This window comes from Dipodomys spectabilis, unplaced genomic scaffold (assembly GCF_019054845.1).
Source record: "Dipodomys spectabilis isolate Male_0828 unplaced genomic scaffold, ASM1905484v1 ptg000264l, whole genome shotgun sequence".
Classification (NCBI taxonomy): Eukaryota; Metazoa; Chordata; class Mammalia; order Rodentia; family Heteromyidae; genus Dipodomys; species Dipodomys spectabilis.
The window spans coordinates 3354818-3378811 of NW_024870941.1; the positions used below are offsets into that span (position 1 = coordinate 3354818).

The window sequence follows — 23994 nt, forward strand, 5'->3', positions numbered from 1 at the left end:
AGAGAACCAGAGCATACTCTGGTTCACATTTCTCAGTTGTGCCAGCCTACTGTAACGGTCCCATGGCACCTGACTGCCTTGGGCTTGCCTTATCCAAACACTACTTTCACGCTGCCTGGGGGCTTGTCCCCACTCTGACCAGAATTTCTGAGCTACTCCAATCAAAAGTGGGATCCCGAGGACAGTATTCCAGCCTCCTTGCTGCATTTCTTCCTCTTTGTGAACTGGTCCTGAGACCAGGTTTCCTTTGTGCTCCCAGCAGGAGGTACACTGCCCAAATCAGGCCTGGCCCGAGAGGAAAGCCATGGAAACAAGCGCAGGGAGACCTCTGGGCCCAGCTAGGCCACTCACAATCTTGCTCCACCAGGACTACTCAGAATCTCCCTCTGACTCTGGGCCCTGGTATGGGCATGCTTTTTACAGGTTATACCATTCCTTTCTCCTGCCTACCCTCTTCTCAGGAGCACACCTTGGTACAGCACCAAGCAGTCTTTGACCCTGCCTCCTGCCTGAATCCATCTGGGCACTGCCTGGGGTGGAGGACAACAATCCCATCCCTACCTCCGTAGAGGTCAGATCAGGCAGCCTCATCTAGATGTGGCAGGGCCCAGGACTTCCTGTGGTTTCCAGAGCCCTTGCCCTGGGGCCCTTGCTGCTTCCCGTACTCGCTTCCTACTCCTTCCTCCCTGGCCTCTTGTTTGATGGTAGCAACTGATCCCTTTGGTGTTGCTCAGATTCCATAATACCTTCCTGCCTTAGGGGAATAGCAGGCACCATTCCCTCTTCCAGAATGTTCCCAGGTAATGCAAAGCCTCATTTCATTGAGAGTCATTATCACACCCTGAGTACAGTACATCAGCCTGTCTACCTTAGCAAGGATCGGGCAGGTATGTCCAACAACAACCTGTCTGCTGCACCATTCAACACCAGAGTCACCCACTTTGAGCCAGACACAGGGCCGGGGGTGTGGCAGCTAAATATCAATTGAATTTCTATCCCCAAGAAGGACACAGGCAGTCTCAGAAATACAGAACAAGGCAAACAGATCATTAGCTCTGTAGAGAGGACAGCTCATCCCTGAGTCTTGGTGGAAGTAAAGGGGTCACTGCCAGCTGACGCATGGCCAAGAACTGACCTGGGCTTATTCCTCGGCTGTAAGCAGAGCTGGGAAGAGAGTCCTGGTCCTGGTATTGAAATCAGGAGTTCCCCAGAGGTGAGCCTCAGTTTTCCTATCTGTTGGTTGGGAGATCACTGGTAAATATCCTCATAAAGATGAGCAGAGGGTAGAAATACAGTTCCAGTTCTTCAGAACAGCAGGGCCTCAATAAGTGCTAGCTTTTCTCAACTTCCTTAATTTGAATAGAAACACAAATGCCCTCATTCTGAGAATTATCTCCATAGACACCAAGAGTATGGGAAAAATATAAAACTGTATAAACACCAAACTATGTCACCTGACCTGAATTAATTTTCCAAATCATAGTAGAAGTACCTTCTTGCACACACACACACACACACACTTCTTCCCCATGCCAACCTGCAGAAATACCAGGCGGAGCCTAGCCCACAAACACACACAGTCCTGCTTCCCCGGAAGTCCCATTGTCATGCCCCTGGGCCAGCCAACACATTAGCAGAGACCTGCCAAATTCCCTCCAACCAAAGACGGTGGTGGGTAGGGACTGTATCCAGTCAACATCAAGACCCCCCACCCCTGGACACCCCAGGCCGGTTCTAGCCCAGCCAAGGAGTCCAAATGACCCTCAGTAATTTACAAACATACCTGCGGAGCCTGGGTGCTGCTGGGGATGTGCAGGAAGATAGAAAGGCTCTGTGCGCAGAGAATAGTCTTATTTCCCGAAGTAGCAGCTTTCTATTGAAATTCTTCATCAGTGTCTGTGATGAGGAATCCCCCCCACCAGCCTTTCCTTACTGGTGAAATTGACAGTCTGCCTACATTAACGGGCTTTCATTTGCATGATCAAAAGCAGATTTGCTCAGAGATACAACATTCTGAGTCCCCTCCGGGCACAACCATCTTCTCCAAGGAAGGCAAGATAATCAGAAGAGAAGCAGAGCGCCACACTGTGCCCTGGGCTTGGCCAGGACTCGGCCTCGCTGGGAGCAGGTGCAGGTGGGGGAGGGGGAGGGGTGGCGGGGAGGGGGGGATGCTATAGATGGGAGAGAGACTGTCTGAGAGAGTTGTAAAGCTGTGCCTGGCAACCAAGGCACTGGCTGGCAAGAGCCCCAGACTCAGGAATATCGAGTCCTTAGTGACAGATTACAGCAAGAGGCACTGCAGGAATCCCAAGAGTGTGAGTGGATTTCTTGGAAAGAGGCAGTGCAGCACTAAATCCTGGTGCTGGGGTTGGTGTGGAGTGGGGGGAAGGAGGGAGGTAGGTTAGGTGGGTGTTAGGTCTGGATCTAGGCACACCAGGATGTGGAATTAGAAAAGTGAGTGTCTGTCTATTCCTGGCTCCAGCGTGCTATTTAGGCAAGTTGTTTGCAAGTCGGAGCTGTAGCTATTTTAGCCTCTGAGTGGCAGAGTGCGCCCCTCTCCTGCCTCCTGCTTTGTTGTGAGAAGATGTCTAAGGAAAGAGAGCATTCCCTCCTCCCTCCAAGATCTCCTCTGCAGGACTCCTGGCACAAGGTGACCCGTCTCCCTGCACTGAGACCCAGCCCTCAGCGCCCCATGCCCCATGTTGCCTTGCCTCATGATCCCCCTTCAGCCTCCCCTTGGACCTCGCTCCCTGGGATTATTCTCCAGACAAAGCTGGGGGTCGGGAGGGCAGGGTAGCTCTTCCCTGCAATCCTACTTACTCAAGACAGAAAGATCTGCCCCAAGTCAGCAGAGCCAAAGGTTAGTCAGACCCCATTTCAACCAATAAGCTGGCTATAATGATACATGCTTGTCACTTCAGGCACACAGGAAGCATAAATAGGAGAACTTGCAGTCCAGACTAGCCTATGCCTAAGCCAAAAAGTAGCTAAAGCAAAGGTTTGGGAATAGCCTGGTATTATAAGTGCCACAGCACCTGTCACACAAGCAGGAGGTTCTGAGTTCAAACCCTGGCACCCTCAAGGAAAGATGGGGGCTGTGAGGTCCAGGGGAATTGGCTTATAATCCTCATCAGTTCTGTTTTATGATGGTATGGGTCTAATGGTGAATGCAAAGCTAGAATTACTATTCTCTCATCAATATATCATAGCATGTTCATCCTTCTGATTTTAGAAGATTCCAGCAGCAAGCCAAGCACAGTGGCTCAAGCCTGCAGTCTTAGTTACTTTGGAAGTCAAGATAGGGAATTGTGGTTTGAGAGCAGCCCAGGAATAAAAGTGTGTGAGATTCCATCTCAACCAACAGCCAGGTGAAGTGGAATGTGCCTGTATCCAGTGACACAGGAAGCACAAGTAGCCGTATTACAGCATAAAGGATCACCTGTGCAAAAAGGGGCTGCAAGTGTGACGTGGTATACCAAGGCCCTGGGTTCAATCTCCAGTACCACTGAAAGACAGAGCGAAAAAGTGAGGGGTAAAAAGGAGGGGAGAGGGGGAAAGGAAAAGGGAGAGATAAAATGATGAAGGCCAGAAGAAGAGAAAGAAACTATCAGGAAAATATATCTACAGGACTGAAAGTGCCCTGGGACCTCAGCCCTGGGCCTCCTAGACCTGGTGGAGAAGCCGTTCCCTGGGGGAGAAGCCTGTCCCTGGGGGAGAAGCAGGTCCCTGGTGGAGAAGCCGGTTCCTGGTGGAGAAGCAGGTCCCTGGGGGAGAAGCCGGTCCCTGATGGAGAAGCCAGTCCCTGGGGAGAAGCAGGTCCCTGGTTGGGAAGTTGGTCCCTTGTCTTTTAGCACTGTAATCAGTAAAGGAGTCAAGTTGTCTGAGCGATCCTTGGTGTGAGCGTATCATAGACTCACTGAGCACTCTGTAGTGAGTCCTTCCAGCTCTGGGGAGAAAGTTCTAACCAACCAGTAAAGGACATCTCTCACAGGGCATGCACAGATCAGGACGGCAAGCAAGAATGCTAAGGATTCCAGATCTTGACATGAGCTCTAGAGAAAACTGTTCCAGGGTAGAGGAAGTGGCAGGCTGGGGGCACCGTTGGGGGAGTCAGGGGAGGCCTGTTAGAGGAGGTTATCTCTGGCCTGAGACCTGGGTGGTGAGTGGAGGCAGCCCCAGGAGAGGTAGGGAAGGAACTGATCCTGGGGCTGAGGCCAGCCAGAGCTGCTGCCCCCTGCTCCCCGCACCAGGGTCCCACACAGCAATGAAGCAGGGGGGGAAGGGGGAGGCATGGGGAGACTTCAGAGGGGTGATTTTAGTCTCCATACAGGAGGCCGCTAAGGGATGTTTCTAAGCTGGAATGGTGTTCATAGTATTGATTTACCCTTTTTACTAAGGGCATCCTGGCACTCCAGTGGAACACTGATTGAGGGCAGGGAAGATGAGGTGGTACTGTCAGGAGCTCCTGGGCATAGCAGAAGATGTGCACACAGTCAGAGCACGTGGACCATGGCTGGAGTGGCACCCAGAGGAGTGAGCCAGGCATCCGGGAGGGGGCTCAGAGCTGTAGATACAGACAAGAAAACCGGGCAAGAAAACTGGGAAAATCAGCCCTCACAAAAGGCAAATAAATAAATAAGTAAATGAGAGGATTTTCTGAGAAAAGCTGAGAGGTGAGTTCAAGTGGCAAACACTGGCAGAAGTGGGCTGCAGTGGGCGGCAGAGGTCTAGGTGCTGTGCTTGCTGGTATGGACCACAGGAAATCTGTTGGGACCACTTCAGCCGGATGAAGGGAAAGGAGGAGTTGCTCTGTTCCCTGAAGCCCCACTCTGAAAAGGGAGACCCGAAGGGAGCCTTCGTAGAGCACAGTGCTCACCTGACCAGGCCCTGCTCCATAGAAACTGGTTTATCTTGAACCCTCGGTTCCTATTGGTGCAGGTCAGTCTTGAGTGTATGCCCATTAAACAGACAAGAGGGTCCTTGTTGCCCAGCTCCCTGAGAGCTCCAGATAATTCTAGCATCCATGCATTTAGCCATCCTCCTGTCCATCCATCATCTATCCACACTGCCCAGAAGGTTGTGGGCAGGTGGCAGACAGGACTGGTGATGCACAGGACAGGCAGGAGTGCCCCCGGGAGCTTTGGTAGACGGTGCAGGATGGAGGAAGGGGAGAACAGTTTCATCAGGGGACTGTGCTGTGGGCCTGGGCGAGGGGAAGGGGGCTCTCCAGGTGAGAACAGGAGTCCAGGATGAAGCGACTCTCCCTCGCTGCCGTTGAGGGTCAGGCAGTCTCCAAATTTGGCCACTGTTCCCACCTAGCATCAGACTTTCAGGATGGCACAGAAGTCTCGATGACCTTCAGGCCTCCTTGAAGCCCGACTTTTTCTGAGGGCATGACAAAGAGTGTACCTCAAAGAAACACACATTAAGTTGGATGCCGTAGCTCACACCTGTAGTCCCACCTACTCAGGAGGTAGAGATTGGGATGATCATTGGATGGTCAAGGGCTTGCCAACTTTCCATCGCCCCTTACAAAGCCCCACCTGCAGCAAAGCCACAGTCCAGGGTGGATCCCACCTGTAATTACAGCCTGCGGACAAGGTGGACGATCCCCAAGTCCTGCTGCTGGCTCTCTGATTACACCAGCATCAGCAGCCCATGCTGTGGGCCAATTCAGACATGCGTGGTGAATGTGCCTGGGGAGTCTGGGCCCGCCTCCCCGCTGGAGGGGGCCCTGGCCAGCTAGTGGCCCCCATCCCCTGACAATGGGAAGTGTGATAAACCGGTACCCTGGGCTTCCACGCCCAGCAGAGGCCCTCTTCTCAGTGCTCCTCAGACTCTTCCCTCTCTCTCTCCTTCCCCCACCCTCTCTCTTTCTCTCTCTCTCTTTCCCTCTCTCTCTCTCTGAGATGTGGACTTTCCTGACCCTCTGACATGGACCTGGGGTGAGTGGATAAATATCCAGTAATGAGGACCACAGAGGTAGTGCTGGCCACTTGGCAGGCACAGTGTCGTGTGATGTCAAGGCAGCTTAGAAAGACTGTACCCTGCAGAAAGGACAAAGGCACAGAGATTAAGTCCCTTTTCCAAGGTCACCCAGATAATGTGAAGAAAAGGAGAGCTAGCATCCCAGCCCAGATCTTTCTGCCTCGGGGATCCTAACCCACAGGGTTTGGCTGCAGAGTCCTCCTTCCCTCCACCTGCATGCAGCCCAGGGTTGAGAAACCCCAGCACAGCCTTATCCAAGATCATGTCATCCCCAAGAGGAAATGGCAGTAGAAATGGGAGCGAGAGGGAGTTTTCTCCCAGTAGGTAGACACACAGCCACTTTGGATCTGCTTTTGTTAATGTGGTTTGGGGCTTCCTGTTCAACCTTCAGGTCTCTAATTGAAGCCAATGGAACCACGATTAATAAAAACTTATTAACTCTTATTAACTTATTAGCTCTCTTTCATCAAGTGCTCTACGCCAAGTTTAGAGCTAGGTGCTTCAAAACGTCTGTCTAATTCTCCAGACAACAGTGGAAAGTAGATTTTAATTAACTCCAGTTTGCCCATGAGGATCAGAAAGGTTAAGTGAGTTGCCCAAAGTCAAGCAGCTGTGACATACAGAGATGAGATTCAAGCTTGGGCTGCTGGCTTCGGGCTTGGGGGTTTGTGCTGAGCTCTCCTGGGTCCTCTTTGCTCATCCAGGGTGAACAGCCAGCACATAGCAGGGCCCATCTTGAAAGTCAGGACTGGGGCAGTACAATCCTACCCAGTGTAAAGAGATAAGGCTCATAGAGAGGCAAAAATCTCCCTTCCACGGCCCACCACCTAGTCTAGCAGAGGGCATGAAACCTTAGCCTGAGGGCTGACTCAGTCTCTTCTCCCTGCAAGGGACAGTTACCTTGAGTGGACTTTCTGCCTTCTGGGTGCTGAGGTCCTGAATCCTCAGCCCTGATGCAGGCTATGGGTTCAGTTGAGTCCGGAAAGTGTCTGATCTGGAGCAAGCCTGGGTGAGTCTAGCTGCGGCTGCCCCTCTGTGTGGCCTCCGTGGGCAACACAGCTTCTCCCAGAGGGGGTCATGGGGAGAAAAGCCAATGACACAAGACCTGACCTCCTCGTCCGCATGGACGCTTAGTTGAAACATTCAGGAGATGCGTCTCATGAAGTCGTGGCTAGGGGTCACTGTGCCAGAGGTCACCAGTGGCCAGGTTGCCAGTGATGACGTGGTCCAAAGCACCAGAAAAGATGGAGGACCATGCAGCACACTTACTCAGGAAATCTTAGTAACTAATGAAGATTGCACAGGCATGCATAAACGCACCAAGAGGGACCAGAGCAAAAGTCAGCAGTTGTATTGTGGCTAGAAGAGCAGGGTGAAAGCTATGTGTGTTATTTTAGGTTTTTGAGGGAGTGTGTGTGTGTGTGTGTGTGTGTGTGTGTGTGTGTGTGTGCTGAGAGAGAGAATAAGAGACAGAGTGCACACTTGTGTGTTCTGTAGGCATGAAACTTCTTACCTTCTTCCACCATGGGCAATGATACTTGCATGTTGCTGATACAAATAGTGCCCACTATTGGGACTGAGTGTTACTGTGTTGTCAGTACTGGGATCTGAACTCAGGGCCTCATGCTTGCTAGGCAAGCACTCTAGGACTTGAGTCACATCTCCAGTCCTTTTTGCTTTGCTTTGTTTTTCAGATAGGGTCTGGTGCTTTTACCTGGGGCCAGCCTCAGACCAGGATCCTCCTGTCTCTACCCCCTATGTAGCTAGGATTACAGACACGCTGTACCAGCATGCCGGGCTTTGTATGTGTTCATATTTTCTTCAGACTTCTTTCCAGGAAGTAGTGTTGTAGGCAGAAGGAAGTGAGTGCTCTGGGTTGTTCATCCCCTGTCCCCCGGGGCTCAGTCAGCCTGTCCCAGGGGAGAAGGCCTCCTCACCCAGGAGGGATCAAGCGGATGCCCTGCTCTCTCTGTTCTAATCCCATCCTGTGGGCCGGAAATGCCCAGGGGAGCGTGCAACCCTGCCGGCTGTGCTGGTAAGCAGGCTCGCGGGCTACATCAGACCCTAGAAATGTAAACATATATGTAAACACATATGCCAGGGCTGTCTGGGGCCTGGGAGTCTGGACCACACACCTAGAGCTGCATTGCTGACATCCTCCATCCTGTGCCCCTCGGCTGCAGACACGAGAGGCTGTGGGCCAGCCCCACAGCCCAGGCAGCAGCAAGGAAACAAATGGAGGGAGGGTGAGAGGAAGGGGTGGGGGGAGAGAGGGAGGATGGAGGGAAGGAGAGAAATAGAGGCAGGGAGAGAGGGAAAGAGAGGGAGGTCGGGAAAGAGGGAAAGAGAAGGAGGTCAGGAGAGAGGGAGGCAGAAAGGGAGGGAAGGAGAGAGAGGACATGAGAGAGTACTGTTCCCATTTGGACACGCAGGGCCCATCAGAGTACCTTCTCTGACTCTCCTTCCTACAGTAGTGCCCCTGGCCTTTCCTCTGCCACTTACCTTGATTTCATCCCGGGAAGCTTTTTTCTGATGCACCTCAGGGCCTTTACTTGTCCTCGCCTCTCCCCTGGAACGTGGGCACAGAGGCCGGGCTCTGACCAGTGCTCATGTGGACAACACGGATACCACATGTGAACAACGGGGCAGCAGTGAGGGGCTCTCCCCACACCACCCCAAGGCTGTGCACTGGCTGAGCACTGCCAGGCAGAGCCAGGTGAGACGCAGGGGCTCGGCCTGCGGCCAGGCGGCATGGCGGCAGTGCTGACCAGGCTGAGCGCCGCGCTGCATTTACCACCTTCTCATGGGGAAAAGAAGATCTGGGAGGCTCAGCCGTTTCTCAAGGTCACACACTGAAGAGGGCAAAGCTAGGATCCGAATGCGTCGCTCTGCTTCCAATACCCAGATGTTTAATGCCGTGGTTCACTCCTTCTTAAAGAATATTCTAGAACAAGGTGTGAAAGGTGTGAGCGATGCTGCCGTGGGCCTTTCGGGTTATAACTGGGGTGTCTGACTGTCTTATCTTGTTGTCCATAGCAATTTGAGGCACGCCAAGGCCGGGAAAACAGCAAGACAGCCTTTTACCAGGCGCTGCAGAACTCGCTGGGTGGTGAGGACTCGGATGCCCGCGTCCTGGCGGCCGCCACGTGGTATTACTCCCTAGAACACAGCACGGATGACTACGCCTCCTTCTCCCGGGCGCTCGAGAACGCCACCAGGTAAGCAGGGCAGAGTCGGAGTGTCCTGTGCAGGCCCAAGTCTCAGACGTGCTGGGGATGACCAGCCCTTCGTTCTGCCCTGCCTGGCCCTGGGGTGGGCATCCCTGGCATGGGGGACACAGGAGCACAACCCTGGCTTCCCCTGGGCAAGCAGGGGACAAAGCGCACACGGCAGGTGCCATAGGCGGCAGCACGTAGCTCCACGAGGACCTGCCCAGGCCTCCTGCTGACCAGGCCTGGTGCCTTCCCCTGGCTGTCCCTCTGGCCACATGGGAGGGAGACACACAGGCCTAGAGCCGTGAACGTGTCTGTAACTCTGCAGCCACGTGCACTGCAGCCAGTTCCCACCCAGGACTGCTCACAGGCAGAGACCAAGCCAGGACAGGTCCTGTGCTGTGTCACACTCAGCACCCAAAGTGCGTGTTCCCTCTCGGGGTGCTGCCTCTGCAGCCTCCCCAAGCCTTCACCACTGGAGCGCCTCTTCCTTGGGACACCTGAACTGACCCCACCCAGCCTTACTGGTCCTCTGGTCCTCTGTCACAGGGCCCTGCTGTGCCCAGTGCTTCCTCTCACAGCATCAGAGTTAGGCCTGTCCTGTCTCCCTGTCTGAAGAAGATGGGGGCAGCATCCTCTGGCTGCTTTCTCTCTCCTTCCTTTTTTTTTTGCCAGTCCTGGGACTGGGACTTGAACTCAGGGCCTGGGCACTGTCCCTGAGCTTCTTTTGCTCAAGGCTAGCACTCTACCACTTGAGCCACAGTGCCACTTCCGGCTTTTTCTGTGTATGTGGTACTGAGGAATGGAACCCAGGGCTTCATGCATGCTAGGCAAGCACTCTACCACTAAGCCACCTTCCCAGCCCTCTCTCCTTCCATTTGCTCTGTTCCCAGGGATGGGGATAATGTCCACGCTCAGATTTCAGGTGACCTTGCAGGTGTCTTTGGCAAGGGTCAGCTGCAGATCCTACTGCTCTGCATGGCCTCGCTGCCCAGGTCCCCAGGGCTCCAATCAGGGAAACTTGGAAACTTGGAAAACTTGGATCCTAGGATCCAAATCAGGTGGTGAGCTTGGTTTTTATAGTGTGCGTGCGTGCGTGAGTGTGTGTGTGTGTGTGTGTGTGTGTGTGTTGGTCATGGGATTTGGTCATGGGATTGAACTCAGGGCCTGGGTGCTGTCCCTGAGCTTCTTTTGTTCAAGGCTAGTGCCCTACCACTTGAGCCACAGCTCCACTTTTTTTAGTAGTTTATTGGAGACAGGAGTTTCAAGGACTTTCCTGCCGGGGCTGGATTCAAACTGTGATCCTCATATCTCAGCCTTCTGTGTAGCTATGATTACAGGTGTGAGCTGTCAGCACCTGGCTGTGAGCTTGGTTTCAAACCAAGCAGTCCACAGCCGTTTCTTTTTTTTTTTTTTTGGGGGGGGGGGGTGGGTCTGATCATGGGGCCTGAACTTTGGGCCTGGGCACTGTCCCTCAGCTCTTCAGCCGAAAGCTAGCGGTCTACCACTTGAGCCACAGTGCCACTTCCGACTTTTTTTCTTTTTGCTTATGTGGTGCTGAGGAATGGAACCCAGGGCCTCATGCATGCAAGGCAAGCACTCTACCACTGAGCCACCTTCCCAGCCCTTCCACAGCCGTTTCTGAAAGCCCAGCTCCAGGCTGGATCATGAGACCCAGAAGACATTTCAGGGCCTAACTTCAAGACTCCCACCATCCAGCCAGCACTGCTCCAAACCCAGGTGGTAGAAGAGCTCAGGACTCAGAGCCCTGTCTGCCTTGGGCTAAAAACTGAGACCTGAAACAAAAGGGGGCTTCCCTGGGGAGGCTGGAGGCCTCCTGCAGGCAGGTTCTCATTCTCTGCAGCCTCCCGTGGGCCTCCCTGCCTCCTGTCTCCCAGCAGCATCCCACCCACCACCTCCAGTGTGTCTCCTCCTGCAAGCCTGCTCTCTCCCCGTCCTTGTAGCTGCAGAGCCATCGGCCCTTCCAGACCCCCACTTGGAGCTTTGCCTGTGACTGTTTAGCTGAGCCCTGCCTCCCTGGATGTTGTCTTGTTCATGATAGCAAAGGGGTGGCGTCCCTCCTCGGTGAGGAGCTCCATCCATGTCCTTGGCCTGGGCCATCGCAGCTTGGCAGGGCAGTGGTGCGCCTCTACTGCTCACCTGAGAGGGTGGAGGTGAAGCTGGGCACCTCACTGACAAACGGTGCGAGTGACATCGACACCCAAGGTCGCAAGGCCCAGCAGGTGCCGCCTGGTCCTCAGCAGGCACCTGCCTCACTAAGCACAGAGCCTGTGTGCCGGACACACACAGGACTGTGGCAGAGCAGGCATCCTGAGTTTACTTACCACAAAGGTAACTAGTGTAAGCCAGGGGTTCTCAGCATTCTTTCCTCCAACATCAGACTCCTGGGAGCCCATTCTTTGGGACATTGTGGGACTTTTAGCAACAGCACCAGGTGCCAGGTGCTGCTTTGAACCTCACTTGTCTCCAGAGATTGCCAAGAGCACCCAGGGCAGCAGACTGTGGCAGAATTTCCTCGCGCTGTGCAGCATGGGTCCAAGGGCATCTTACGCATGCAGTATCTTCCAGGTCTTCCCTTAAAACTCAGTGGGTGAATGCTACATAATATAGTTACTGTGCATTTTTATGAGCATCCTGATGCCAAATCTTTTAAGTAAAACTGGTGCCAGGGCAGAGGTCTATACACTGACCTCCCAGGGTCAGTGGGAGGTCCCTGACCCCTGGGACACAGCATCACGAGCTCCAGTGTCGGCCTCTGGTGTGCATAAAGCAGAGCAGACAACGTGCCTTGCTCCATCTTTGTGGGCATAAAGCCACCAGGAAAAGAACTGAGACCCGGGCGGGGGGATGAGAGAGCTCGGCGGGCCTTGCTTGCCTGGGGAAAAGCCTGGCTGGCACAGCTGCCCGTGGCGCCGTGGGTGACCAGGCCCCTCCTCTGTCCTTTCCGCAGGGACTACTTCATCACCTGCCCCATCATCGACATGGCCAGCCTCTGGGCAAGGAGCACCCGTGGAAACGTCTTCCTGTACCACGCGCCTGAAAGCTATGGCCACAGCAGGTAAGGTGGCGGTCACAGCGCTGGGGAAAGGAAAGCAGGAGAGTGAGGAATGGATTCTCCCCAGAGCTTCCAGAGAGAACAAGGTCACAAGGGTGCCACTACCTCATGAGACCAGCCCACTGGGGTACTGGTCCCGTGGGGTCATGTGACCAGCCGATTCCCTGAGCCTTGGGGAACACAGACATTCGGAAGAGGGCAGCATTGAGGGGTGGAGGGAGCAGGGTGTCAAGGACTTCATCTGGATCCCCAGGGACAAGCAGCTGACTGTTCCTAGAGCAGTGATCTGCCAGAGCCCCTGTGAGTCTTGGCACTAAATCTCCCCTGACACGTGTGGGCCCTGTGCTTAGAACTATTTATATGATCAGCCTCATCAACCCCCTAGAGTAGAACAGCCACCTTGGGGCTGTGGGAAGGAAGCCATCCTGGCAGGGGGCATCCATCAGGAGGGAAGAAAGGGAGGGAGGGAGAGAGGGAGAGAGGAGGTGGTGATGAAAGTGGATGGAAACAGCCCTGGGACCCACTGGGCTGTGCTACCCCTGGCCACGCGGCCACACAGGGAGTCTGGCCTTGGCGATGCCTTCCCCCGGAGCCGAGCCATGCCTGGTTCTCTGCTGCCTTCCTTCCTGCTGGGGCAGGGGTGTAAGGAAGGCTGGAGTTTCCGCAGCTCTTCAGGTACTACCTACCCCTTCGTTCCTCCAAAATGACAGTAGTGCCAGATGGCTCCTGCCTGTCATCCTATTACTCAAGGAGGCTGAGATCTAGAGGAGGATAGTTTGAGGCCAGCCCAAGCAGAAAAGTTCTAGAGATTCGATATCCATTTAACCAGCAAAACACTGGGCTGGAGGCTTGACTCAAGGGGGTAAAGCCCCAGTTAAGCAAACAAGCTAAGCAAGTGTGAAGCCTGGCGTCCAAAGCCCAGTATAGTAAAAATAAACAAAACTGGTAGTGGCTAAAATGTATGAAAGACCTCCTGCACATAAGGACAGAATGATCAAGCAAACCCAAGCAAAAGCAGTCGGGCATTTCCAGCTGGGATTTGAACAGGGTTTCGGAGGCCTGCACCAAAGCAGCAGCGCAGAGCAGACCAGGAGGTTTAGAGCGGCAGAAACTGTCTTCCAATCTGGAAGCAAAAAATCTAAATTCGAGGCGCTGGTGGGGCTGCCTCCACCAAAGGCTCTGGGAAGGGGGCGCCCGGCGTCTCCTGGCCTTCGGTGGGAGTGAGTGTCCCTTGCTTGCCGATGGCCACCTTCATGCTGTACCTCTTCCCATCCTCCTCCTCTGTGTGTCTGTCTCTGTTCCATGCTCCCCTTTCTATAGAAGTGTCAGTTATACTGACACCCCAACACACACAAGACCCTCTCTCCAAATGAGGCCCCAGGGTAGAGGGTCGGGACACCAGCTTGCCTCTGGAGGGGCCATGTCACGCAGCACCCGCTCCTCTCTGGGACAACAGACTCTTCCTAGCCGGCTTCAGCGGCCCAGGGCCGGAACATCCCCATAGGAGCAGTTGTTATCACGCTCAAGTCCACGCTCGGTGCCCATCACAGTCTGGGCTTCTCTGTGGCCGAGTAGCCGCCTCCTGTCCACCCAGGGCCCAGCAGACCCGAGCCCTGCTCTGCATGGGGAACAGACACCCGGTGCAGCAACCCCTCACCACGTGCCCTGAGTCCTCAGGGCTGTTAGTGCTCCTGGCAGGGGCACAGGAGGCCTGCTGGGTGCCAGGCCAGCACCCTCTCTCAGCTGGCAGGAAACGGTTCTTCCTATTTGCGTGTCTACGTCCCTGATCTAACCATCTCGAGAGTAGCATGGGAGCCAGGCAAAGCTGGGAACATATTCCTCACTGGGTCCCGGCCCTGAGAGGCAGATTATGAGGTGGGGGGTCTCATCTCCAGCCCCGTCTCTACCCCACAGCCTGCGCGCTAGTCCTTGCTGGAGGGGAGACCAGCTACTAAGCTGGTTCCAGTCAGCAAGCCTGGCACGCTGTGTGTGCCGCCTCTTATCCTTGGCCATCAGAAGGCACTGCTGGCAGGTGCGTGCCCGTGCACACAGCTTGGGTCCCCACCGTGGTGGCTCTGTGGGGTCACGGGGGTGGGCGGAGCTGCAGCCTATGAGTGGTCGCAGAAGGAGCTCTGTGAAGTTTATCTTCACCTCTCCTGCCTCTCCCACCCCTTCCTTTTCCTCCCCTCCCTCTCTCTGCTTTGGAGTCGTCACGTGGCTCATTTTATTTCTGGCTCAAATCTAACACTTAAAATGTGTGTGTGTGTGTGTGTGTGTGTGTGTGTGCGTGAGAGAGAGAGAGAGAGAGAAACGTTTTCAGCCATCTGTCTCTTTCTGCCTTCACTCTGAGCATAGACTTACCTTCCTGGAGGCCTGGGAGTGAGTGCGGCCAGTTCCTCTCTCTTAAGGAGCCCTGCAGTGCTCATGGGCACAGCTGGCTCCCGAAAGGCCCGCTGCGTTGGAGGATGCTGGGCTCAGACCGCGGTGGGAGAGGGTCGCTGGGCAGTGTGGGGTGGGGGCCCCGTGGGGTGAATGGTGTATTGACGACCCAGATTCAAGGGCTCACAGAATGTGGAAGTTGGGTTTGTCTCTTGTCCCTACCTTCCTCTTACACACAGAGCACAGCACTGAGCCAGATGGTGGGAAGGTGGCCCCATCTCCGAGGCGGTACGTGGTAGTGGGACCAACGCGCACCTGTCTCCTGCTCTCTCCAGCTTTCCATTGCAGCCACTTCAGCCAGAGCCTGGCCGACTGTGCTGGTTGTTATGGCTGTGTAGCTTAGGGCAAATCACTTAGCTTCTCTAGGCTTCCTCAGTGTAACTGGAGAGAGAAAAAACCACTGTTCAGCTGTGCTGCTGAGGAAGTTCAGAGAGATGGGACCTGCACAGTCTTGCTCAGGCTTGTGTGTGTGTGTGTGTGTGTGTGTGTGTGTGTGTGTGTGTGTGTGTAGGTATGTGTGGGTCTGTCTGTCTGTTCATACCTACAGGCTTTGGTTACCCAGGCTATGGATGTGAGAGTGAATTAAGGTGTCATGCTATCTCTTCCATTTATTAGCTGTTTCCCTTACCTCAGTGGCTCCCCTAGAGATGGGTCCAGATTTCCCCACTTCAAGGGGTGGGTGGTACACGTTAGATACCCGGCAATCTGCACATGTCACACTGTGGTAGCTGGCATCCCTTTCCTTTGAAGAAAAGTAGTAAGGGTCTGGTGGGAAACGATGACTAGGGAGGGGCTAATTCCCCCTTTATCAGTTGTCCCAGCTGGGCAAAACAAAGCTGGAAATGTGAGACTTGAGTTGTTCTGTGCACCACCAATTTGTCTTCTAGATTCTTGGGTGCATTCCAGGGCCATGGCCCAGTCCAGATCAGAACATTGTCTGCTCTGCGGCTGTTCTAGCAAGTTGGCTAGGATTTGCTAACCAAAGAAGCATGAAGTGCTGGCTGGACGCCTGAACTGAGTCCCCTGGCCTGGTCACATCCTGCTCGGAACAAGATTTCTCATTCTGGTTAAGAACAAGATTTCTGCTTTAAATCATTTTCTCAAATGGCACTCCAGCCCCTGACACAGGAGGGCCACTTGGTGTGTATCCTCATCAACATCCGTTGGACAAAGGTGGTCTGAAGTCTGTGGCCAGTCTCCAAAATGGGCCTCTCAGGACGGCTGAGGGCTCTAGTTGAGGAGGGGACTTAAGGGGGCTCCAGGATAGGCAACACACACATCAGTCCACACAGTGAACTCAGAGGATGGTACCAAAAAGGAGGTACACTAAAGTACCATCAGCAGAGGTACTATGGTCAACATGAAGATGTGCTCCTAATGTAGAAGTGGGAAGTGAATAATCCCCAAAAGATGATCAGATGCCAAGGTCCTGAGATGGAAAAGGCCCATTATGCTTGTGAATAAAGAAGACCCAGAACCTGGGAGTCCATTCAAAGAGAGTGGTTAGAGGTGAGGAGGGGAGGGTCTTATGGTTTACCCAGGAGTTGATAAATCCTACAAGGTGACGAGGTAGTAGTTTATCTGAGTGTGGTGGGAAGTCATTGAAGATTTTTACCTGAAATGCACAGTGGTCTTAAACACAGCTTACTGAAATACTGGGTATCTATTCTTCACTGTTGTTAAGAGACTATAGAATAAAAATGTTGTTATCCAATGTGATGGTCAGTGAGTCAGGGAAATCCAGGATAACAGGAAACGATGAGAAGAGTCTAAGGCATTGTTTTCCTCGGCATACAACACTCACTTTAAACCTGGGACCCTGGAGTGTCTTCCTCCCATTATTGGGGTTCCAGGTTAGAGGCCTGAGTTGAATGTTAAATTTCTTGCAACATCATAAGCATAGGTGTTTGTCACAGTTTCCAGTTTGTGACTCTGAAAGTGGACATTAAATGAGTATCCTCCTACAGCCAGATCCCAGGGACAGACACAGCTAGGCCTTAGTCAGCGCTCTCAGCAGGTACCCAGCTCGGCTGGTGAGAACACGTACCCCAGGCCAGACAACAGTTGTAAGACTTCACACGGAATAAGATGTGCACACTGGTCTAGGGGTCAGCTGAGAGCTTTGGATATTCTGCTAAACACCACCCCATATAACTCTGCTAGGCTCTGGAGAATTTGAGAACTACTACAAGCAAGTTTGGGGTAAAGGGGGCCCATGTAAAAGGAAGGAACTTTCAAGAATCTTTTTTTTTAAGAACTGCATAGCAAAGCCTGTGGTAAGACACAAGCTATTTACAAAGCATCTAATTACAGAACCTCCGATTCCTTCCCAGAAAGAATCTGCACTCTTGCATTACATTGCAGCACAAGCATCAGTTTAGATTCCTACATGAAATAATAATCCCCCACCTTTTAGGAAGAAACCACAGAAGCCAGGCACCAGTGGCTCATACCTGTCATCCTAGCTACTCAGGAGGCTACGATCTGAGGATCCTAGTTTGAAGACAGCCAGGTCAGAAAAGTCCCTGTGAGACTCTTATCTCCAATTAACCACTCAAAAACCGGAAGTGAAGCTGTGGCTCAGAGTAGTAAAGCACTAGCCTTGAGCAAAAAGACCTCAGGGACAGCACCCAGGCCAAGTTCCAGCCCCACTAAGAACAAAACAAAAGAAAAGGAAAGGTGAAGCCTAGCAAGCAGGACCCTCCCACCTCCTCCTTAACCTTTGGGACTGGAGGAAGCTTTCTGTAGACACTGGCCTGTGAGAGCAGGCCTTGTGTCAGTCAGGGCTGAGCTCAGTCAACACACTTCCCCTACAGGGGGAGAGCAGCTGGAAGTTCCCGAGATGCAGGCTCGGACCCACCACTGACTCTGATCACTTGCAAAGCAGATTTCTTGGGAAGAAACAGGAGACCAGACCTGGTCACGGAGAGGGAGACAGAGGGAGACCGAGCAATGGTGGCTCCCAGGACCCAAGTTCCAGACTGGGAGAAGTCCCTTCTCCCAGTCTCTTGGCTGATCACAGAGTCGCTTGAAGTTAAATCCAGAGCCCAACTGTCCACAAAGCCTCTCAGGGTGTGTCACCTGCTGTGACTTAGTGCCATGCAAATTGCCTTTATTAAGCAGCCTGGCCCCTGTCCTGGGTTCTTCTGCCCTGGAAATGAGATACATGAGGATGGTGGGCAAAAAACCACTGAGCCACCTGCCTTTAAATTCTCTACTGCTTACACCATCTGCTTTTGGATGTTGGGAGTTTGGGTGTCCGAAAACTTACCAGAGGCTAGCCAGCAAGAAGGGGAAGAAGCTTTGACGGGGACATGTGAGTCCCGGGGCCTTTCATTCAGATGGTGCATGAGGGCTGATCCGGTTCGGCTGCTTCATCGACTGTGTGTGTACGCGTGTGTCTCTAAACAAGCCAGCAAACCTGGCTGGCTTTCATTTCCCTCATCTGTAAAAATTAGAGATGACTGCAGGGAGCGGAGGCCAACAAAAAAGAGGGCGCCATCTCCACACGGGACAATTCTTACTTCTCACACCACCTCCAAATTTAGGGGATCCCCAAGTCACCTTCAGGTGGGATCATTCACTGAGAGGACCCACAGCCCTCCCTGAAGGCTGCCGCACTCAGTTGTGTAGTGACTTCTTCCACGAGGGTGCAGGCTAGCTCAGCCAGAGGGAGAGGAGCAGTGCAGGGCTGAGCCTGGAGCTTCCTACCCTGCACTCTCCTCATGGGGCGAAGAGGGTTCCTCTCTGCACAGCATATGTGAAAGACACACAAGGGTTGCCAACCAGAGCTGCTCACCCACGTGCTTTTCTTATGTTTTTTTTTATTGTGAAAAAACCATACAGAGGGGCTACAATCACATGAGCAAGGTAATGAGTACATTTCTTATCAAGCATTGTTGCCTCCTCCTTTGTTTTTCCTTTACCATCCCTTCCCTCCCATCTCCTCAACTACTTTACCCCCCTCAACCCACCCTAATTGTAAAGTTCATTTTTCAACATAGCGCCTTGTACATGGTTGCAATGGGTTAACCTGTATCCCTATTTAAATAATTTATTTTTTCCCTTCTGCTCCCCAAATTATACCAACATCAAATACAGTGAAAACAGGGGTTATACCGTGGGGGAGGGACATACAAAGCAACAAAAAATCATGTGGCTGTCGGTTATGGGGCTTGAATCTCTGGGCCTGGCACTGTCCCTGCGCTCTTCAGCTCAAGGCAAGTACTCTACCACTTGAGCCACAGTGTCACTTCTGGTTTTCTAGTAGTTTATTGGAGATAAGAGTCTCACAGACTTTCCTGCCTGTGTTGGCTTTGAACCGTGATCTTCAGATCTCAGCCTCCTGAGTAGCTAGGATTACAGGCGTGAGCCACCAGAGCCCGTCTACCCATGTGTTTTAATTAGGGCTTTATTCATCACGTAGGCACAATAAGTTGATTACCTATGGGATAAACCTCAGTTTACAGGTTGAGCCAGATAATCTGATCCCAAGCTCCCACCCTAAGTCACATGCCTGGTGTTTCTTGTCTGTCTAGCCCATACCCAGAGACTGATAGGAATGACCACATCACCCCTAAGATCTACTCTTGAAACCCTTTTCCCTAACAGTGACTGATTCTAGAGGTAGAAGGCAAGTCCAGGCCCGACTTCTCTATGGGCAAAGCCAAATCCTTTCTCACTGTCATGAGGGAGATGTGCTATTAATATAAATGGACGCTTGCGGCTTTCCATAGGTCAGAATTTACCAAGTGTCTATAGATAGGCATGCTGCATTGTTTTCTGGGGTTCATGTCACCAAATATTCCTGGTTTCATTTGACACTGTGAACGTGGAAGCTAAAATTTCCTTATTCCCCTCTGGTCCTAATTACTAATTTTTATACTACTCAGATCACATATCACACTCCACAAAATCAAATATAGGCTACAGTATAGCTGAAAACTCTAAGAAAGAAAAAACCGCCTAGGACTGTAAATGGCGATGTAAAGAGCCAAGGCAAACAGGCAAATGTGAAGAGTGGCTGGAGTGCTTGGGAGCTGGATTAGAGAACCCTAGGGGTGCTGGAGAGGGGCCAAGGAGGCCTCCACACGGCTGGTGTGGAGCACTGACTGGGAAGATGGCAGAGGTTGGGTGCGTACCCTGGAGTGGCCTGAGACAAGATGGTGGGCCGCGTGCCGAGTTTCGGTCTCAGCTCCGTTTGCGGGTTGGCTGTGTCTGATGAGCTCACTGGCGAGCCTGTGCCTTGTGGTTGCTGACAGAGGGTGGCAGTTCCTGTGTGCAAACAAGATGCCAGTCATTCTGCCTTTGAGTCTGCACCCACAGAGTGGTGCCTCAGACAGACGTCTGCCCTGAGTAAAATGGAGTGACTCCGGGCAGGGCACCGCCTGGGCTGTAAAATCCCTGCCAGCCTTTCCACCTAACACCCTCGCCCGCTCACAGCATTTGTTCCATGGCCACAAATGGCCAGGCTCCCCGGGTTACCTCTGTGGAGCTTGGGAAATTCTTTATTCTTACAACAGACTCCAGTCAGTTACAACTTGTGTTTATTGAACAGCTACCAGGCACCAGGCACCGGCGAGAGCAATATGGATAAATGCTGGCTTATAAGAACTGTGGACGTGCCAGGCACCGGTGGCTCATGCCTGTCATCCTAGCTACTCAGGAGGCTGAGAGCTGAGGATCACAGTTCAAAGCCAGCCTGGTCAGGAAAGTCCATGAGACTCTTATCTCCAATAAACCACTAGAAAACCAGAAGTGGCGCTGTGGCTCAAGTGGTAGAGAGCTTGCCTTGAGCTGAAGAGTGCAGGGACAGCGCCCAGGCTCAGAGTTCAGGCCCCATGACCGACCAAAATAAAAGAACTGTGAGCACATTGTGGGTGGAGAAGGACTTGTGCAGAGGAAGGACAGAAAACCCATCCATTGCTGACGGCCCAGTGACTGGAAGAGCAATCAAATATACTGAGTTCTAAGAGGCACACCTGGCCTGTGGTATCAAGATGACAACTGCTTGGAAAAATCACTGACGAGCCTTTGGTTCCCAGCACTAATGCGCCTCAGCCAACAAATGCCCTGAGTCTGCCTTCAAGAACCAAGGGGGCTGAAGGCCACGCTGGACCTCAGCTATACTGGAACTAAGTGGGCACCCTACACACAGTGTGCAGTGGGAAAGGCCTGTGTGGGGAGGAATGTCGAGTTTGGACCGATTTCATTTCTCTAATGGCTACTGCTCCCTGAATGTTCCTCCACCCTTTCCCTGTTTCTTCAGTCTGGAACTGCTGGCAGACGTCCAGTACGCCTTCGGACTGCCTTTCTACCCAGCCTACGAGGGACAGTTCTCTCTGGAGGAGAAAAGCCTATCACTGAAAGTCATGCAGTACTTCTCCAACTTCATCAGATCCGGGTGAGCAGACCACTGTACCCCTAAATTCTACCACTGTGCTTCCCACTCTCTGCCATCTGAACACCAAGGCCACATTCTGTATCAGCAGATTTTACCCTCTGCCCAAAGACATCTCCATCCTCAACCACTTTCTTCTCCCTGTCTCAATCCTCCCTCCTCTGTCCTGAACTACATAAAGCTTCCAGTTCCAGCTCCTGATGTGCAGTCACAGCTGAGGGCTCTCGATCAGGGTTCCACAGACCCCCGCGACACTGTGTGACAGCGTGTTTAACTGTATCTCTGGCCTCTACCCACTCTATCCCCTATCCTAAAACAGCCTCCGGCACTGGCAATGTCTCCTGGGGAAGTCACTGGGAGGATCACTTTGCCCCTCCGGGTGTTGGTGCAAACTACTCTTGTCCTTTGTGGCGCTGCGAGCTGGGGTCTGCCTGCAGTGCAGGCCTGTGCTGTACTCCATCTCCTCCCTGGCTGTCTCCGGGTGCCCTGCTCTCCCTCCTTCTGGTGTATTATCTACTGCCCTTGTCTCTTGGTAGGTCCCAAGGAACAGGAGTGTGTAACACCCTGGCTCAGTGATACATTGCTGACAACTTAGAACAGTAAGACCAAGCATGATTTGTAACGAGATAAAATAAAGCTTTGTTCAGTTTGCTTTGGGAGCTCAGTAGAAGAAGACTTTTTTTTTTTTTTCTTGGAAAACATTTCCCCAGAGAGCACAGTGAGCACGTGTATTCAGATGAGCAAAGGAGAGGGTGCTGAGGAGGAGGTGTGTTCTAAACCAGGGTGGGTGGTGAGAAATTACACCTTTCCTGGAAGGTGGGAAGGTGTGGAGGGGCTTGCCAGGAGGGGAAGTGGCCAGCAGGTCCTGGACAGAGCCCAGTCCGAGGGAATGTCAAGTCCTCTGCACGGGAAAGTTGACCTGTGGCAAGGTGGCAGGTTCTGGAAACCACCCTCCTGCCCAGGTCTTCGATGTCATGGGTATTCCAGAAACTGTGCATGGTGTGCAGGTCAGAGGACCTGAGTGTAGAAAGGCCACTCTAGACCCCCTGAGCTTTCAGCAAGTCCCAGGAGCTTCGCTGGGTCCCGAGTCACACTGCTGGGTCAGAAACTCCCTTTTCCCATGGGAAAGTGGCCTACAAGAGGTGAGCTAGGGATCCTTGCTCACCAAATGCTTCTTCATGCCCAGTCCAGGCCACGGCTTGGAGTTGCACCAATGGGTTCCTGCCTGGCATTCAAAGATGTCTGATCTGGCCTTAAGAGACCAAGAGCCAGAGGGAATTGAGAGGGAAGTGACGAGACTAAAGATGTATCTCTCGTGGGTGTTTCTTCCTTCTCATTTCCCCAGAAATCCAAACTACCCACACGAGTTCTCACGGAAAGCGCCCGAGTTTGCAGCTCCCTGGCCTGACTTCATCCCCCAAGCCGGTGGGGAGAGCTACAAGGAGTTCACTGCTCTGCTTCCCAATGGACGGGGCCTCAAACAAGCTGACTGCTCCTTCTGGTCCAAGTACATCCGGGCCCTGAAGGTGGCAGGTAGCGACACTGGGTTCCAGGGGCTGGGAGGCTGGTTGTGCTGTGTCCTGATAAACTCCGCCTTTGGGTTCACTAGGGCACTGGGCACGGGGGACTCTGCTCCTCGCCAGGAGCTGCTCAGTGTGGGACTCTTTTGTGAATGTGAAGGGTCCCTCGTGTGATGTGAAGCAGTCACCAGGGGGTGAGGGGTGAAAGGGCATGGGGAGGAGGGAATGAGGGGTGAGCCAGATTCTAACAGGGAATGCCGGCGCAGGGAGAAATGGCGGCTTCTTGAAACTCCTCCCAGCACCCTTGCTAAGTAGGATGGAGAGAAAAATCTTAGAGCTATGATTCTAGCCAGGATAAAGTGGGTTCTTCTTCCTGTTTATACTAATAAAAGAGAGAAAAATAGATCCTAAAGAAGGTGTCAGGAATACGGAAATAAACATATCCTTAAGAAGCTTCTAGAAGGGACAGGAAGCAAGTGACATAGGCCAGTAACTGTCATCAGCTTTCCTGTTGCATTGGTAGAAGTCTGAGACCAGGCCATTCCTCCTCCCAAAGAGGCCTGACTTCCCCCTAGAGCATCTAGGAAGGGAACTCAGGTGGGGGACAGGGGGTGGGTCACAGTGACAGTTCTGCAGCTGGGAGGGGTGGGAGTGAGGTAACATAGAAAAGGGAGCGTGTCCAGCACACGGTTTCCATTCTCATCTCTGCTTCTGGCTTCCAAAGCTAGGTGGCTCTGTACTGACAAGCCCAAGTATTGTACCCTTAGCTTGTTCTGTTCCTGTAGCTCAAAGACAAATCTGGTGTCCAAGCATCAGGAGTGTGTGTGTGTGTGTGTGTGTGTGTGTGTGTGTGTGTGTGTGTAGTCTCTTTGGGCTGAAGGGACAGGGCTGCAGACAACACACCACCTTGCCCCTTCTGTTTCAGATGGAACCAAGGATACACAGTCAGCTGGTGGTGAAGAAGAAGAGGACTTGGTGGTGGGGTCTGAGCTTACAGAAGACCCTCTGGACTCCCTGGAGCCAGGCCCCAAGAGCTACAGCAAGTGACCAGCTCTGAGCCGTCCAGCTGCCCGGCCAGCCCCTCCCCATGGTGGTGACCTCATTCTGTACCATAACGCTTGTTCACAATAAAGTGTCAATATGCAGTGAAGCCGCCATGAGTTATGAATCCAAAGCAAGTCCTGGGTGAGCTGGGTCATAGTATCAACCTTCTTGCGTTTGATTCCCGACAACTGCTCTGGACAAGAAATATTGACAGAGCATTGGCGTGTATCAGCCCATGCTGAGTGCTGGGGAAGCCAGGACCCTGTCCCTGTGCAGAGAGAGTCGGGCAAAAGAAAAACAGTCACACAAAAAGCA

At 52.9% G+C, this 23994-nt stretch overlaps 1 protein-coding gene across 2 annotated transcripts in view; it reads left to right on the forward strand.

Moving 5' to 3' along the window:
- Tg (thyroglobulin) overlaps positions 1-23780 on the forward strand; it is a 186685-nt gene extending 162905 nt beyond the window's left edge. For both annotated transcript variants that reach the window (XM_042699953.1, XM_042699951.1), the window contains 5 exons: positions 9025-9206; positions 12172-12279; positions 20984-21118; positions 22461-22648; positions 23561-23780. In XM_042699953.1, coding sequence (XP_042555887.1) covers positions 9025-9206; positions 12172-12279; positions 20984-21118; positions 22461-22648; positions 23561-23682 — 735 coding nt within the window. In that variant the 3' untranslated portion in view covers positions 23683-23780. The remainder of the gene's footprint in view (positions 1-9024; positions 9207-12171; positions 12280-20983; positions 21119-22460; positions 22649-23560) is intronic.
- The last annotated feature ends 214 nt before the right edge of the window (positions 23781-23994 follow it).